An 18,507-nucleotide genomic window follows, 5' to 3' on the forward strand; every position below is an offset into this window, starting at 1 on the left:
TCAGAGTAGCAGCTGTGTTAGTCTGTATTTGCAAAAAGAAAAGGAGGACTTGTGGCACCTTAGAGACTAACCAATTTATTTGAGCATAAGCTTTCGTGAGCTACAGCTCACTTCATCGGATGCATAAAAGTGGAAAATGAAGTGAGGATGTTTTTATACACAAACACCCATTTTTTCATGGTCTGTATCACTTCAAAAGGTTTTCTCCCCTCCACCCCACTCTCCTGCAGGTGGGGTGGGGGGAGAAAACCTTTTGAAGTGATAAACACCCATTTTTTCATGGTCTGTGTGTATAAAAACATCCTCACTGCATTTTCCACTTTTATGCATCCGATGAAGTGAGCTGTAGCTCACGAAAGCTTATGCTCAAATAAATTGGTTAGTCTCTAAGGTGCCACAAGTCCTCCTTTTCTTTTTATGTAAAGTTCTTCTTTATACATTGTAAAGAAGCAATAAAAGACAAAAGACTATAATTTCCACTTGCAGATCGCCTTTAAAAGTCCTTTTCTATATCTGTTTAAGTTCACTCTTCAGAGTTTGTGATAACTAGCTTGCCTTAGCTCTAATTTTAAATCGCTGAGGTCCCAAACCTGCAATCCTTATTCACATAGATAAACCTTAATTATATGAGTCAGCCTATTGAAATCCAGGGGATTACTGGTGTAAGGATTACTCACAGGGTTATGAGTAGCAGAATAGGGTCTTACCTCTTTGTCACCCAATAAGATCTTGTATTTCTGTCATTTAAAGCATTTATTTCATGTTCTATAGAATCTTGATAGTGGTTACAGATGGAAAGACCCAGAGAATCACTGGTTCCTGAACTGGTCTTTCAACCTGTGGTAGTCCACAGAGCCTTTGCTGGTGGTCTGCTGAGAGCTGGCTGTTCACGTGGTGCTGTCCCAGAACACCCACACCTGCTCCTGAAATATCCACAGGAAATACAGGGAAACAGAGATCTATGTTGCTAGCTAGTGCAGAATAATCCATTGTCTTGGACTGATTGAAATTAGTGTATCATAGAATATCAGGGTTGGAAGGGACCTCAGGAGGTCATCTAGTCCAAAGGCCCTGCTCAAAGCAAGACCAATCCCTACTTTTTGCCCCATCCCTAAATGGCCCCCTCAAGGATTGAACTCACAACCCTGCGTTTAGCAGGCCAATGCTCAAACCACTGAGCTATCCCTCCCCCCTTCTTTAGGAGTTAGGAATTATGTCATTTAAATTTTACTGTTTAATAATTTCATCACAATAGCTACAGATACTACAGCACTTTTAATTTAAAAAGCAATTTACAGACATTGGTTAACTACCACAACGTACTTTTAAGGTTGGCAATCATAAATGTTATTGGCCACACTTTCTAGATAGCAATACTGCAGCAGCGAAATTAGGTGGCTTGCCCAAACCCATACAGTGAATCCTTGTCAGAGTTGGGCTTAGAACTGATTTGTAGCCCAGTGCTTAATCTCCTGAACAATACTGCCTCTCAGTGTTTACATGTTTTGTTAAATGTAAAGAAAGGAGGCAATGGAGAACCAGGCCCAGATCCTCAAATGTATTTATTTGCCTAACTCCTATTGAAATCAATGGGAGTAGGTGCCTAAATATCTCTGAGGATCTGGACACAGATCCCTAACTCAAAGACGGACTTCTGTCTGGCACAGCTACCTTGGACTGGAAGCTGCAGGTAATGAAAGCAGGTGTGTGGGTAGGTGCATGGGCATCCAATAATTCCTGAGCTATAAAAACTTAATTCATTCTCCTCCTTTTTTTGGAGTTCTTTCCATAGATGTCCAGGTTCTTCGTTACAAAAGAAAAAGTTCCTGGATGCCTGTAAATGCACCTGGAAACAATGAAGGAGCAGTATAGGTGCTTCCAGAAAAGGGGATGGAAAAAGGAGATGTGTTCAGGAATAACATCCACCAGTGGAAATGGAGCTATCTGCCACCAGCAGGAAAACAGAGGAGCCAGGGGAAAAGGGAATGAAACAGCCAGCCAGGGGAGAAGATGGACAGCATGTCTGGGGAAGCAGAAAAACCAAGTTGTAGAGAAGCTTGTTCAGGGGGAGAGGAAGGGGACCAGGCCAAAGAGACGCATATGCAAAGGAGCATAAGGAGAGGTAGGCACAGAACACACAGACAGGGAAAATTAAATGAAGGGCAAAATGAGGCAGCATAATAACAGCTAAAAAAGGGCAAAACACTTATCACAATAAAGACACCTTCACATACTTTTCTAATGTTACTTTTTCACATAAGCAACTTCTGCAGTTGCCATGGGGATCACTAATGGAAACAAGTAGGTGACAAGTGTTCCACAAGACAACATGGTTATTAAGACATGATACCTCTTATGACAATCTGAGAACCCTTTCATCCACACCAAGGGTCGGGGATTGCCCCAGACACAAGATGTATCGGATATTGATTGATAATGCTCCTGATCTTAGCTGAAAGGCTGGTGGTTCAGGAGAGAGTTTAAAATTGGACTTCAGTGAAGTTGGGAGTCAGAATATAGTAACCCTGTATCAGTGTTATCCTTCAAAAGAAGAATCTTGGTCAGAGTGCACTGGTTAGACAAAGCAAGCCCCAGGGGTTCCCACAGGTAATATGGCACAGCTCTGGCTCTGCATCTGGGGCAGTTATCACACCAGAATGGCTATACAGAGTGTTATGAAACATGGCATGATAGTTCAAGTGAAATTTTTAACAGTGAAGGCAATTAACTGTTGGAACAAACTACCACAGGAAGTGGTGGATTTTCCATCTCTTGATGCCTTCAAAGCAAGATTGGGTGCCTTTCTGGAAGATAGCCTTAAGGAGCTCAATCTATTTAGCTTAACAAAGAGAAGGTTAAAGGGTGACTTGATCACAGTCTATATGTACCTACATGGGGAACAAATATTTAATAATGGACTCTTCCATCTAGCAGAGAAAGGTATAACATGATGCAGTGGCTGGAAGATGAAGTTAGACAAATTGAGACTGGAAATAAGAATTAAATCTTTAACAGTGAGAGTAATTAATCACTGGAACAACTTACCAAAGGCTATTTCATCACTGATTATTTTAAAATCAAGATCAGATGTTTCTCTAAAAGATATGACCTAGGAATTATTTGCGGGAACTTCTATGGCCTTTGTTATACAGGAAGTCAGATTAGATGATCACAATGGTCACTTCTGGTCTATGAATCTATGAACATAAGAACAGCTATACTGGGTCAGACCAAAGATCCATCTAGCCCAGTATCCTGTCTTCCGACAGTGGCCAATGCCAGGTGCCCCAGACGGAATGCACAGAAGAAGTAATCAATCATCAAGTGATCCCCTGTCGCTCATTCCCAGCTTCTGGCAAACAGAGGCTAGGGACACCATCCCTGCCCATCCTGGCTAATAGCATTGATGGGACCTATCTGATATGAATTTATCTAGTTCTTTTTTGAACCCTGTTATAGTCTTGGCCTTCACAACATCCTCTGGCAAGGAGACCCACAGGTTGACTGTGCATTGTGTGAAAAAATACTTCCTTTTGTTTGTTTTAAACCTGCTGCCTATTAATTTCATTTGGTGGCCCCTATTCCTTGTGTTATGAAAAGGAGTAAATAACACTTCCTTATTTACTTTCTCCATACCAGTCATGATTTGTAGACCTCTATCATATCCCCACTTACTCATCTCTTTTCCAAGGTGAAAAGTCCCAGTCTTATTAATCTCTCCTCATATGGCAGCCATTCCATACCCCTAATAATTTTTTGTTGCCCTTTTCTGAACACTTTCCAAGTCCAATATATCTTCAGATGGGGCGATCACATCTGCATGCAGTATTCAAGATGTGGGCATACCATGGATTTATAGAGAGGCAATATGATATTTTCTGTTTTATTATCTATCCCTTTCTTAACAATTCCCAACATTCTTTTAGCTTTTTTGACTGCCGCTGCACATTGAGTGGGTGTTTTCAGAAAACTATCCACAATGACTCCAAGATCTCTTTCCTGACTGGTAACAGCTAATTTAGACCCCATCATTTTATATGTATAGTTGGGATTATGTTTTCCAATGTGCATTACTTTGAATTTATCCATATTGAATTTCATCTGCCATTTTGTTGCCCAGTCACCTAGTTTTGAGAGATCCTTCTGTAGCTCTTCGCAGTCTGCCTGGCACTTAATTATCTTGAGTAGTTTTGTATCATCTGCAAATTTTGCCACCTCACTATTTACCCCTTTTTCCAGATCATTTATGAAAGATATGTTTTAGTTAAAGACAAGTTATTTGGCTCAGTAAAGGGTAGCTGGATGAAATTCAGTGAACCATGTTATGCAGGAGATCAGACTAGATGATCTAATTGGTTTCTTCTGGCTTTAATATCTACAGATCTATGAAGCAGAATTATAGGCAAAACTTTTTTAAAAAATATCACTGGTGATTGTTTTTAAATCCTCTTTTTCCTCTTATGGAAATATGCCCATGTCTGCTAGTGGTGTCAGAGGAAGGGGAGATCTTCATCCTGCAGCATACTGGACATGGCTGCAGTTGACCTCCGTCAGAGGTGAGGGTGTTGGTGTCAAGTGAGTCTTGCTACTAATGCAGACTGCTTTAGGGTGCAGATGTTTTGGGTGCTTAGCACCTCTTTGGACCAGGCCTCATGTTGCAGGACCCCAACTGCAGTCTGAAGTACTGAAATTGCTGGGCTGGGGTGTGAAGGGAGGGTAGCTGCTTTTGGAATTTCCTACTCAACAAATAATTTTCAGGGTATTTGCTCATTAGAAATGAGACAATGTTAATGGTGTCACGTGGTAATTTGTCTACAAGAGCTCACACAAGTGCTGTCCGCCCACAAGGGGACCACCTGTACTGTACTTGTCAGAACACTTAACCAGATCTCTGAAGTCTCCTATTCTGGTCGGGAGGTTCACACTCCTGATCTGGAGAACTGAGGAGACACTTCAGGCTGTCTCTGGATGGCTACAGCTGCTTTAGGCCTGATCTCTATGGTGAAGACTCTAATCACAGACACCCACCCAGGAGGATTAACGTCCTGTCTCCATACAACTCTGGCTAAAGCAACACTAGACAGTGCTCTCCTGACTGCAGGGACCTAGAAGTGCTAGACCCAGAGGTGCTCCCGCTCATCAGCTAGGGAGCGATGGCCTGACTACAAAGTCCTCCCACCAAGGGGCAAGGAGCAGCCAGAACTAGACACCCAGCTAGGGGCCAGAAGTCCAACCAGCCATAGCAAAAAGCAGCCAGGCCCAAATCCCTTTCCTGACCAGGGCAGCAGCAGCCAACAGCAGGAAATAGCCACCCAACCATAGCCCCATTCTGGAATGGAGAATACGTTTATAAAATTTTCAGTTGACACCAAGCTGGGAGTGGTAGCAAGCACTTTAGAGGACAAGATTAGAATTTTAAAAGACCTTGACAAATGGGAGAATTGGTCTGAATTCAACGAGATGAAATTCAGTAAAGATAAGTCCAAAACACTGCCCATAGTAATGAAAAATCAAATGTACAACTACAAGACAGGAAAAAACTGGCTATAGAATCATAGAATAACAGAGTTGGAAGGGACATCTGGAGGCCATCTAGTCCAACCCCTTGCCCAGAGCAGGACCAATCCCAACTAAATCATCACAGCCAGGGCTTTGTCAAGCCTGACCTTAAAAACTTCTAAGGAAGGGGATTCCACCACCTCCCTAGGTAACGCATTCCAGTGTTTCACCACCCTCCTAGTGAAAAAGTTTTTCCTAATATCCAACCTAAATCTCCCCCACTGCAACTTGAGACCATTACTCCTTGTCCTGTCATCTGCTATCACTGAGAATAGTCTAGATCCATCCTCTTTGGATCCACCTTTCAGGTAGTTAAAAGCAGCTATCAAATCCCCCCTCATTCTTCTCTTCCGTAGACTAAACAATCCCAGTTCCCTCAGCCTCTCCTCATAAGTCGTGTGTTCCAGACCCCTAATCATTTTTGTTGCCCTTCGCTGGACTCTCTCCAATTTCTCCACATCCATCTTGTAGTGTGGGGCCCAAAACTGGAGACAGTACTCCAGATGAGGCCTCACCAGTGTCAAATAGAGGGGAACGATCATGTCCCTCGATCTGCTGGCAATGTCCCCACTTATACAGCCCAAAATGCCATTGGCCTTCTTGGCAACAAGGGCACACTATTGACTCATATCCAGCTTCTCGTCCACTGTCACCCCTAGGTCCTTCTCTGCAGAGCTGCTGCCTAGCCATTCGGTCCCTAGTCTGTAGCGGTGCATTGGATTCTTCCATCCTAAGTTCAGGACTCTGCACTTGTCCTTGTTGAACCTCATCAGATTTCTTTTGGCCCAATCCTCCAATTTGTCTAGGTCCCTCTGTATCCTATCCCTACCCTCCAGTGTATCTACCACTCCTCCCAGTTTAGTGTCATCTGCAAACTTGCTGAGGGTGCAATCTACACCATCCTCCAGATCATTAATGAAGATATTGAACAAAACCGGCCCCAGGACCGACCCTTGGGGCACTCTGCTAGATACCGGCTGCCAACTAGACATGGAGTCATTGATCACTACCTGTTGAGCCCGACAATCTAGCCAACTTTCTACCCACCTTGTAATGCATCCATCCAGCCCATACTTCTTTAACTTGCTGACAAGAATACTGTGGAAGACCGTGTCAAAAGCTTTGCTAAAGTCGAGGAATAACATGTCCACTGCTTTCCCTTCATCCACAGAACCAGTTATCCCATCATAGAAGGCAATTAGATTAGTCAGGCATGACTTGCCCTTGGTGAATCCATGCTGACTGTTCCCGATCACTTTCCTCTCGTCTAAGTGCTTCAGAATTGATTCCTTGAGGACATGCTCCATGATTTTTTCCGGGGACTGAGGTGAGGTTGACCGGCCTGTAGTTCCCAGGATCCTCCTTCTTCCCTTTTTTAAAGATTGGCACTACATTAGCCTTTTTCCAGTCTTCCGGGACTTCCCCCAATCGCCATGAGTTTTCAAAGATAATGGCCAATGGCTCTGCAATCACATCCGCCAATTCCTTTAGCACTCTCGGATGCAATGCATCCAGCCCCATGGACTTGTTCACATCCAGCTTTTCTAAATAGTCCTGAACCACTTCTTCCTTCACAGAGGGCTGGCCACCTCCTCCCCATGCTGTGCTGCCCAGTGCAGTAGTCTGGGAGCTGACCTTGTTCATGAAGATAGAGGCAAAAAAAGCACTGAGTACATTAGCTATCTGGTAGGACTGCTGAAAAGGATCTGGGGGTTACAGAGAATTACAGTTTGAATGAGAGTCAATAATATGATGCAGCTACAAAAAAACCTGGGTTGCATTAACAGGCGTATTGTACGTAAGACACGGGAGGTAATTGTCCTGCTCTACTTGGCATTGGTGAGGCCTCAGCAAGAATATTGTGTCCAATTCTAGGTGCCACATTTTAGGAAAGATGTAGACAAATTAGAGAGAGTCCAGAGGAGAGCAACAAAAATGATAAAAGGTTGACAAAAATCTGCCCTGGGGGAAAGGTTAAACAAAACTGAGCATGTTTAGTCTCAAGAAGAGAAGACTTAGGAAGGAACTGAGACATGTGAAGGGCTGTTATAAAGAGGATGGAGATCAATTGTTTGCCATGTCTACCGAAAGTAGAACAAGAAATAATGGCCTTAATCTGGAGCAAGGGAGATTTAGATTATATATTAGGAAAAACTTGCCAATTATAAGAATAGTTAAACTCTGGAATAGGCTTCCAAGGGAGGTTGTGGAATCCCCATCATTGGAGATTTTAAAGAACAGGTTGGACAAACATCTTTCAGGGATGGTCTAGGTTTATTTGGTCCTGCTACAGCACCAGGGACTGGACCTGATGACTTCTCGAGGTCCCTTCCAGCCCTACATTTCTACGATTCTGTGCTTAACCTTAATTACATAAGGAGTCCTACTGATTGCTGGATCAGGCCAGAGTGCTCAGCACCTTGCAGCATCAAGCCCTAGGATATTTGTACTTGCAGACACCCTTTTGCAATCCTTTAATTTCAAGACAGTTTTGATTTGGATAAAAAATGCAGATATTTAAGGCCAGATTTTTAAAGCTATTTAAATGTGTAACTCCCATGGAAATGAATGGGAATTAGGTGCCTCGTTAGAAATCTGCCCCTTAGTCCATAAAGTGGTCTAGTATCTAAAACAGCCCATATATTGAAAGTCAAAGAAAGTGGGAACTACATATGTTCATCAAGTACTTCTCCATAATGTAATTTCTACTGTGTATATTGTGTTCTATGCCAAGCACACTGGAGTGTCTTAAACAGAGGAGGTCAAGAGAAACAGTAATTTGTGTTTGGAGACTGAACCTCTTGTACCACTATAGCACATAATGGCTATTCCAGTTCCTCTCTAACTTAGATAACAAGCATCTCATATGTGCCATGAAGGATTCTTTTCCTCCTTCAAAAATATCATTTGCTTAAAAGCTCATTAACACACTTAAACTTACTTTGACGTTTTGATTTCTAGCCTCAAAACCCAATACATTTAGGGTTAAGGTTTCTACTCCATTTTTACCTTCCTCTCTCACAGCTGGAGGTGGTACAGTTCAGAGACAAGTACAGCACCGGCAGTGGCAGTTTCCTCCGCACCCAGATAACAAGCCAGGAGTGTTGCTCTAAAGCTAAGAAGATAAATTATTCTCTTTGCCCCTCTGATGCTTGTCACCAACGCAGTCTATAGTGTCTTTGTAACGTAGATAGCTATGCTGTATGAACGGGATTGAACCACCAATTTAGTTTGCATAGGCCACTGACCAGTCATCCAGCAGCAGTGATTTTCAGTCCCAACAGACATTCGCTAGATTTGAAGCAGCACACTGTACCGTTGGGGAAAATGGCACTGAGAAGACATTTTCATCTGCTAGGACACGCAGAACCATGGATTATTGATTATAGATCTTTCTTTCCAGCTTCATTCAAAGAAAATCCATTCTTCTGCACCTCTTCTCAGAATTTTTGCTTTACTCTACTGAAAATGTGCACTATACAAACTCCCTATGCCGCCTATCGATTTGCGTTTCTGTAACACGTCACATGTTCAAAGCCCTGTATAAATATCAAGGAATAAAACCTCATCAAATCACTGTGAAATAGTTCAGTTTTATTATTCACATTTTACAGATGGGAGAAGTGAGGGAAAGAGAAGTGAAGTGACTTGCTCAAGGCTGTGCAGCACAACTTCTTGTCACCCAATCCTGCACTGGTTAGGGAATTAATCCTGCTGCTGCATAGGTCCTAGGGCATCACCAACCAAGTGGACACCCTTGGGAGTGAGATGAGCAGCCAGCAGAGCAGCATGCAGTCCAAAGACAGCCCGCACACAAGGATCTGCCCACACAGCAGCGGATGCCCATGCCACAGAGAGGGACATGGCTTCAAAACAGTGCAGCAAGGGGGATTGTGTCTGGGGTCACCGCTCCATCTGGCTGAGATAGACACACCATTGGTTGGCCAACCTTCAGATACAGTTCTTCTCCAGCAGAGCTACCTGGGCTTGGGGCCATGGTGCTCGTGGTGCAACAGCTGGGTTCCTGCAGTTCCCTGTCTGTATGGTTGGCCCCTACACTTGCAGCCAGTAAGCACAGGGGAATTTGATTTTGGATGGTGGGTGGGGAGTAGCTGCCACCTCCTGGATCATAGTGCCTGCAAGGGGTATGGTTCCATGTCCTGCCTCTACCCTCTTGCCCCGCCCCTTCTGTCCTCTGAGCACTCCTGCAGAGCAGGTTGGGGAGTGGTCAAGAGTGCATAGCTCTCCACATCAGGGGCAACTAGGGATCCTCAGTGATAGGGTCACCACACCATGCTCAGTGCTTCTGAGGATCCCATCTGTGTAGTGGTACCCCTGGCAGTGTCCTGCACCACTGGCAGGGTCAAGCCCTGCTCCTCCAAACCAAGCCCCCCAATCCTGCGAATGCCATATTTGTAAATAACTTTGGGCCTGAAGCAAAACCCACTGACATCAATGGGAGATCTTTTCCATCAATTTCAATGATCTTTGGCTCAGGCAGGCCCTTGCTGCATTTGAGTGATGCTATTGAATGAAAGGGAGTTATTCCTGGGCGTTAAGTTACCCACATGTGTTAGCAGGACTGGCGGCGGGGGACTCGCTGTCTACACTTTAGAATCCTAATGTAAAGATTCTATTACTTATTATTTCAAGGTTATCCAAATGGGAGCAATGTATATAAAATGCTCATCAGCCAACATATTAAGAGAAAGCAAAACATACACTTTTCTTATCCAGTGAACATAATCTGGAAAAAAGTGCTAGAAGTTTTACAGTTTTCTATCAGCATCACCAGGTCAGGGTTTCAAGTTTAGTTGTAATCACCTACTCTTAACGATCATTTATAGGGGCTTTGACAGGTACTTTAAAAATAGATTTTCTGTATTTATTTTGTAATAATCTCTTAGAAGGCCAGAATTTTAACACCTTGTTCTACTCACTTAACAAACATTTTGGGCCAGACTTCAATGGAGTTACGCACTAGCTGAGGATTTGGCTCTTTGTTTCAAAAGAACTCTGCCCATATACCATGTTTTCTTTATTTCTCTCCTGTGTCCTTTATTACTAAATATATTTGCATGAAAACAGGATATTGTAACCGCTAATAGATAAATAATGCAAGAGATGCCATTTAATAACTCTGTCTAACTCATTCAATTATAATTATGGTCCCAATTGACTATCCACACTTTTTAGTCAGTACATTCTGTTTGGAAAACTTGTCAAACAGTTTGGTTTGATTTCCAAATACAGAAAAGGATATTGACATCTTCTGATCTAAGATCTTGCATCAGGGTCTGTTAACCTGATCTGTTGTACCCCTCCATTGTCCCAGTCCCTGCATACCCCATTGGTGCTATCCATAGTACAAATACATTGTAAGAGACAGCCTCTGTCCTGCAGAGCTTACAACCGGACATGAAACAAGACACACTAATTGTGACAAACAAAAGGAGGAGGTAACAAAAATAGGATCATGTAGATTCACAGAAAAACTATTGCACAACTTAATGGTTCCAAAGTCTTTTCTTTTAAATTAAGAAATAAACTAAGCTATACCCAATGATGCACAGCCCGTGGGCTGATCTCTGATTGCAGCTGTTTCAACTGGAATTTGAAAAAAATAAATAAAAACAATGACATTTTTCTTATATTTTGCAAAAGCTTGTTTTTACAAAAATCTAAATGTGGGCCAAATTTCAGGCAATATTGTTGCCATAAGCCAGCGAGAACCAGCTTTATAATATATCGGGGTGGCCAAACTTACTGACCCTCTGAGCTGCATACGATAAACCTCAGATGGCTGAGAGCCGAGTGCACCTGCCAGGGCTCAGGGCTTCCGCTCTGCAGCAGGGTGGTGAGGCTATGGGCTTCAATCCCACTGCTGCTGGAAGGTGCCTCCTTCAGGGTTGAAGCCCCGACCCCCAGCAGGCACCTCCTGCAGTGCTGAAGCCCTTAGGACCCCCTCTCCACTGGGCAGAAGCCTTTAGTCCCCCCACCCCACCACAGGGGAGAAGCCCTGAGCTCCACTTTCCCAGTCTTGTAAGCAGAGAATGGGAGCTATGGGGGGTGTGGGGGGGGGGCTGCATAAGCCACACTTTAACTGTAAAAGAGCCAAATGTGGCTCGTGAGCCGCAGATGGCCACTCCTGTAATATATGAAATAGCACATCATTGCTCTCTTTCGAGCATGATAGCATGTGTGCCAAAATTTCATTTTAAAATCACTTCTCATCTGATTACATGTCCAATTAACCTAGTTCATATGAAATTCCCAAGTGGCCATAAAATTCAGGAATTCTTGATCCAAGAACTCCTATGTCACTGGGTTACTATTCTGTTATATATCATTAATTCCTTTGCAATATTTTCCAGTATTTTTAGTCGTTACAGTTTTTTAAATAAAACCCCAGATGATATCTCTAATTTTGACAAGAGACACATGCTTGCAAGGTACTTAACCTGAAAATAAACCTATCAGATCACTCGTCATTATCAGAGGCATAGTTCACACCTTCAGGACTGCTGAAAGTATGGCAGAGTGCAGGATATTTTCCTTTGCTTATTTCTTCATCTGCACTGGTGCCTTCTCTTCTTTCCTCAGACTGAAGGAATCAGATTTCACCCAGCTCATTTGAATCTCTGTTTTCTTGATCTTGTTTGTTTTCTGTGACTAGTACCAAATAGTTTAAGCCTTCGATGTTCCTGGTTTCCATTAATGCAGCTGAAAGAGTACTTTCCGAATCTGTACACGGAGCATCATCATCTGCATCTGAAAGAAAGGCTGCTGTTTTACTACCAATTCAAATGCACCATTAGAAGGCAAAGAGAGTCAAGCAGCAGGTAGAGAAAGTGAATCTAGCGACCACAGAAGGAGTGACAGCTTGCATTTATTCTCTACTGCAGCATGACTGGATTATATCCTGAAACAAAAAATTTATCACCACTCATGCTGAAAAGGACAGTAATACAGTTATAAATAAGTGATTTGCCTTTCCTGGTAGGAAAGACTGTGTGCATATGGCAAGAATGTTCGTAACCTCTTGGACCCTACTTCTAACCAAAACTGTCCCACCATTTAGGCAGGTTCTTCCCTACTGGCAAAAGGTTAAGTAAAGTATAGATTGATGCATTCTCTACTGTGCTTCTAGGGGCAGAGACATATAATTTAATAGGTTTTGTCCATTTCTGATTACTTTAATTTACAGTTTTTATTCCAACTTTGTATTGCTTACATTTGCACATGTGCCCAGAACCAGGGATGGGCATATCTTCTAAAACCTGAAAAATAACTGAATAACTAAAAGGCTTGAGTTATCATTGCTGTTATTCTGGGTATTTATTCTTAGTAACACATACCTTTTTTTATTAGATACCTACTTACTTTATTTCATTACTGGAAAATAAAGCATATGACACCCAGGTTCATCTATATGAAAATGAAGCATGTGACATCCAGGTTTATCTACACTTCAGAACCACAAGCATTGCGCTGTTCTACCCAGAGGACATTTAATTATTCATGTTGATTCACCAGCTTTTTTTTAATCCTTCTCTGTACTATGAAGAACTCAGAAGTGAGTCGGGTCCACATGATACAGTCAATTCGGAAAGATTATCAGAAAAAAGAAGTTTAATTTAAGAACCCTATTGAGAGGAGGGAAGTTTGGAGACAGATCAAACTATGTTGACATACTGTGATGACTGACAGCTAAGAACAATCATTTGATACACTCTTTGTCAGTTCAGGGTCATTATGGCAATATTTAGTAAGCCAATCCTCATTGAGATTTCACCCACCAACATGGCTCTTCTTTGTATTTGTTTTTTTGCTTAATAGAGCACCTAATGGAAACCCTCAGGGGCAAGCTGCCCTGGAATAGGCATGTTGGCTACACACTGAGGGCATATTCTCAACAAACTCTTAAGAGGGAAAACTTAAAATAAGGACTTCCAAGTACAACCAGGTATTTACGGACCAGACATATGCCGGCTGACCAGCCTAAGTATAGAACACTAGAGGAGCATTCGGATTTGTTTCCTGTATAAGTATCTGGAGCTGATGAGGTGATGGTTACAGAAATGTGAGCATGAAGTCACTGGGATATTTTTACCAGATATATAGATACATTACTAATTCTTTCCCCATCAGTCCTGAAGGATCACAGAACATACAAAATATAATTTTCTCCTTAGCTGACACGCCACTGTGTCTCCCATTAAAGAAAAAAAAAAGACATCTTGCAACTAACTTCTTGCCTTGTTTTTAATCTTTTAGCTTTGGAGACAAAATAAGAAGAAACACTATTTTGCAGAAGCATTCAATATAGTGTACAAAGCCAGGGAAACAACACAACCCTGTTAAATATACCTTACTTTATGTCATGACAGCAACTAGTTACAAAACCACTACAGAACTGATGCTTTGCCATGTTTACACATTGCAGTTTTACACATGGTTAAATGTGTATGCTCTTTCCATTTGCCTCTATTTATTCTTCTGTTGGCATAACATTCCAGGTGAAGACACCAATGAAAACTTTGCACCTTATACACTAATGTACAAGCTGAGAAATATATGCTAAGATGTCAAGTTACTGGGTCCAGCGGTCACCTTTTGCATAGGTGAGCTTAGCAAGGCAAGAAAAGCTAACCTGGATCATTACAGCACCAACAGACCAGTAGAGGATACACAGATGAACAATTACAGGAAAGTCATGGCTGGTTAGGAAAGCCTCAGGAAATTAGAGAAAAGGCTGTGAGCACCCGAAGCAGCACTAAAGGCCAGAAAAGTGATAGACCAGCAACTGAGCTGAGTTTGGGTAAGCCTTGGGAGGCAAAAGAAAACTGCTAGGTTCTCAAGCGAACAAAGAGGGAGGGACATATGGGTGGGGGCTTGTTTATACCTGGGTCTTGTCAGATTTTTTTGTTAGTTTCAACATTGTTAACATTAGATGTTTGATTTATACCCAGGCTAGGTTATATGTGAGTAGATGCAGCCATTAAATTTTGTTTTGTGATCGCTTCAGATTTCACATGCAAAGCCTGGTTGAGCCAGTTAAACACTCAAATCGGAGACCTCCAAGCAACGTCTGAATGCTATATGCAGTGGTGTGGGTGATTCACCCGTGGGCGCTTACTCCCTTAGCACTTTTCCCAAGAAAAGCATTGTTAAATACAACGCCCTGGCCAAACTGCAGCTGAATTAATTACACTGTGCCTCTCCTAATTCACCCTGCACTTTCCACTGCCAAATTTCTGCAGTATTCTTCAGTTACCTCCTGTTCTAAATTGATATGCAGTGTTGTTCAGTGCTGTTAAATAGCTACTGCATTCCACCACAGTGGTGGGAGAAGCAATCGCTAGGCATATTCCCTAACTACCTTGTGGGGTGTTATGCAATTAGTTCATGTAAGTAAATGTTCCGAGATCTGGTGTGGAAAGGTGCAAATAGTTATAAAGTTTATATAAATATCTTCAGTGTACTTTCAGTATAGTCTTATTTAAAGAAACTTTTGATATCCTTTATTTTCAGAGATGACAAAATTATAAGAGGAAATTAATCAGCAGAAGGGGTGATTGGTGACGAAGGAGCAAACAGAACATTTTTAAAGCTGGCCTAGAAATGTTACTTTTTCCATTGAAACTATTTTTAGGGGCCAGATCCTGAGCTGGTGCAAATCAGTGCAGCACCAGCAAAATCAGTGCAGCTATATCAATTTACACCAGCTAAGTATCTAGCCCTAGATGATAATGATTTTGTAATAAAGACGCAACACAAGCTGTCTGATATCGTACAGTTTTTATATGGTGACTAGCACTGTTTCCCTAATTGAAAGTTACTTTCCTATTTTCTTTTTAATAATTATTTGAGATGACATCTCTCGCCCACCACCTGTATGCACACCAAACTATTCATATGTTGGGGAGCAAGAGATGCTTCTGGAGAGAGCATAAAGTTGAGTATATTCCAGACAAGTATTCAGTTACATATCTTTATTCAAGGAATATTAAGGGTAAGAATTTGGTTACGGGACCTTGAATTTCTCGGTCTCAGACATGTATGATAGTATGAGGGAGTATTTCCTACAGATAAAGTATTATGCTGATACCTATGGACTACCTGGAGGTGCAGGTACTGTATTTCAGTAACAAGTATTAACAGAACAAAAATATATCTGTTATAATACTTCACACTGTATTATATATCAGTGGAGATCCATCTGTGTCTCCTGTCTAATCAAGCATATCATCTCACACGTTTTTAGGATGACTCACTAAGCTTTGCTATTCTGTCATCCTAAGGATGCTAAAAGTGAGAATTTTGCTTAGCCAAGGGACAACTGTGCTGTGCACCCATTTATATAGTGTTTAAAAAATAAAAGCAACACTTAAAAAGTTAAAGTCCATTTTTCAAAGAGATGTTTATCAAGAGAAACCTCTGTATGAAAGAAGCACTCTTGGTAAACGCAATGTGGGCCACAGTCAAAGCAGGGATAGATGCAGACTGGTTTGTTAGACTAAAATGTATTGTCATCTAAGAATTCCTAGCAAGGATCAGGGCCCCATTGTGCTAGGCACTGTACATACCTGTAATGCAGAAGACAATTTCTTCTCCTGCTTTATAATGACTTATTGTAATGATCACTTTTTGTATTTTTTCAAAATCTAAAGGAAGATGTGACTGTTGTTTCCCTAACCAAGTAGCACCCATTATTTGTTCTCTCTGAAATGAAAGAGTAATTGGCAAGGAAACAGAGATGAAATGACTGTTCTGTGCTGTACTGTTTTTGCATGCAGTGTTGTAGCCATCCACCTCTACAGCAAAAGGGCTTGAAATAAAAGCCTACTGAAATCAATGGGAATCCTTCCATTGACTTAATTTGGCTTTAGGTCAGACACTAACTGAACTAAATAGAACAGAGGATAATGGAATTTCAGAAGCCTGCACAGAAGGCCAGATACAAGGTTTAGGTGATGTAGTTTATCAGCACATCTGTTTTAGAGAAACTTCTGCTTGTCCAAGTGATTTACTTAAACACAGGCAGGTGTGCAGAATAGCAGGTAAGAGTGATTGGTTTTAACAAGGTACATGAGTTGAAAACCATTACTAGTCATCCAGCAGATGCTACGCTCTCTAATCCCAGATTTTAACACGGCAGAGAAGTTTAAATAGATATGATCATTCCTCTGAACAACAGAGAATTCAGGGGAAAAAAGACTCATGACATACACCCTGCAGGTTAGTTTATTACTCTTTTTTTTTTTTCCAAAATGTGAATTGAGCATTTAAGAATGGTGGTGGCTTGCCAGCTCTAAAGACAGAAAATAATATAGCCACAAAATAATTTACCATGGACAGTGGCACTGCTGCCTTCTTCAAACTTCCCCACCCTTGTGTCTGATCTGTCTGGAAGAACCGTTTCTAGACGGGACAGAGTAGCAGAGGCTCACACTGGCACTTTGAGCAACTAGAGATTTGCCTGATACATCCAGCTGGAGCAAGAAGTGGGCGCTGAGTAGAGCACTGATCAAAACTAGTGCTGCCCAGCAGACAGACAGATACTTAGATATTTGATTACCTTCTATTCAATACTCCTCAGACAAAGTACATTCAGCTGCAAAAAGAGCCCAGCACATCTGTCCAATGTTTTTGAACATTAACATTTGGTAGACACGCCTGGTCTGTTCAGTGGGTACACAGAGCTTTCACTCCATTTAATAAAATCACTAGAAAAGACCTAGCGGGTGTAATGATGCTCAGTCTGTAATATGGTAACGCCCCGTAAAATAGATCTGCTGACCATATTCCAGTACAGGGTCTCTATAAACAAAAGCCAACTCTTGTAATGATTGTTTTGTTTCTGGCAAGGATTTGTAAACTTGTTAAAATGTCCCAAATAAATAAATAACCAGCTAGACCTGCCAGGTCTAAAAGGCAGGGAGCTGATCAGCTCCCTCAGCTTTGCTAAGTATCCAATCCAGCAGACTGAGACATTGGCAAACCTACAATTGCACTTGTAGGTATAAACTTCATGTTTTGCATCCACAAATGAAGCAGTCTGGGAACGGCACAACCAAACACCCAGCTTGCATGTGCAAATGCAGAGGGTTGTTCTGTAAATGGATAAACCTAACAATTCTACAGGTACATTTCTGGAGGCTGACAGAAATTTGGGGCCTTAATGTTAACATGGTAGTTAGTGATACTTTTCATTTAGGCTTTTTGAAATTGGAGGAAGGATGCTCTTATGTTTCAGGCACTGAACTGGGTCTCAGAAAATTTGGGGTTTGATCCTGGCTGTGCCTATGTGACCTGGGGCAATTCACTTATTTTACTCTGTACCTCAGTTCCCCAGTCCAATGGGATAACCGTGCTTCCCTGTCTCACAAGGGTGTTGTGAGGATAAATTCATTGTTTGTGGGCACTCAGAAACTACAGTGATAAAAACCATAGAAATAACAACTGTGGGAGGGAAGCTATCCACTCACATTGGTTAAATTATCGAAACTGCCACAGTGCAGTGCACTCGCAGTAGTTGTTGGGAAGAACACAAAGACTTTGGTTGTGGATGACCAGCGAAAGGCTACAGACTAAAGGCTGAATCTCAGAGTAATGGAGCAGAAAGAAGTTCTCTCTTCTGCACCTTTATAATGTTCACACTGCCATGCTTACTCTAGAGTTGGATATTCTACAGAGTCAGATTCATGTTCCCCTCTGAAGAACAACCCCTGGTATTTGGTCATTGTTCTTGGTGCATCACTGCCAGGCTCACATCAATATTTTGGTGTCACCAATAGGACGTTGTGTGACATGTAAAAAAGGACAGGTTGCGTGTGAATAGCTGGCTTTCTTAGCGGTCACCAGTGAGGCAGGCAGGTAAAGTGGCTAGCTTTCCAGGAGCTACAAGCCGCTTTTTCTGCAGGTGTGGAGACATTTATACAGTTG

The 18,507-nt window shown here is 42.0% G+C and overlaps 1 protein-coding gene across 1 annotated transcript in view; it reads right to left on the bottom strand.

The window, feature by feature from the left end:
* Window positions 1-10,423: 10,423 nt before the first annotated feature.
* ROS1 (ROS proto-oncogene 1, receptor tyrosine kinase) overlaps window positions 10,424-18,507 on the bottom strand; it is a 110,366-nt gene continuing 102,282 nt past the window's right edge. Inside the window, exon 44 of the mRNA XM_043543138.1 lies at window positions 10,424-12,330. Within this exon, the coding sequence (XP_043399073.1) occupies window positions 12,173-12,330 (158 nt within the window). The 3' untranslated portion in view covers window positions 10,424-12,172. The remainder of the gene's footprint in view (window positions 12,331-18,507) is intronic.

The sequence above is a fragment of the Chelonia mydas genome, chromosome 3, assembly GCF_015237465.2.
Source record: "Chelonia mydas isolate rCheMyd1 chromosome 3, rCheMyd1.pri.v2, whole genome shotgun sequence".
Taxonomy (NCBI): domain Eukaryota; kingdom Metazoa; phylum Chordata; order Testudines; family Cheloniidae; genus Chelonia; species Chelonia mydas.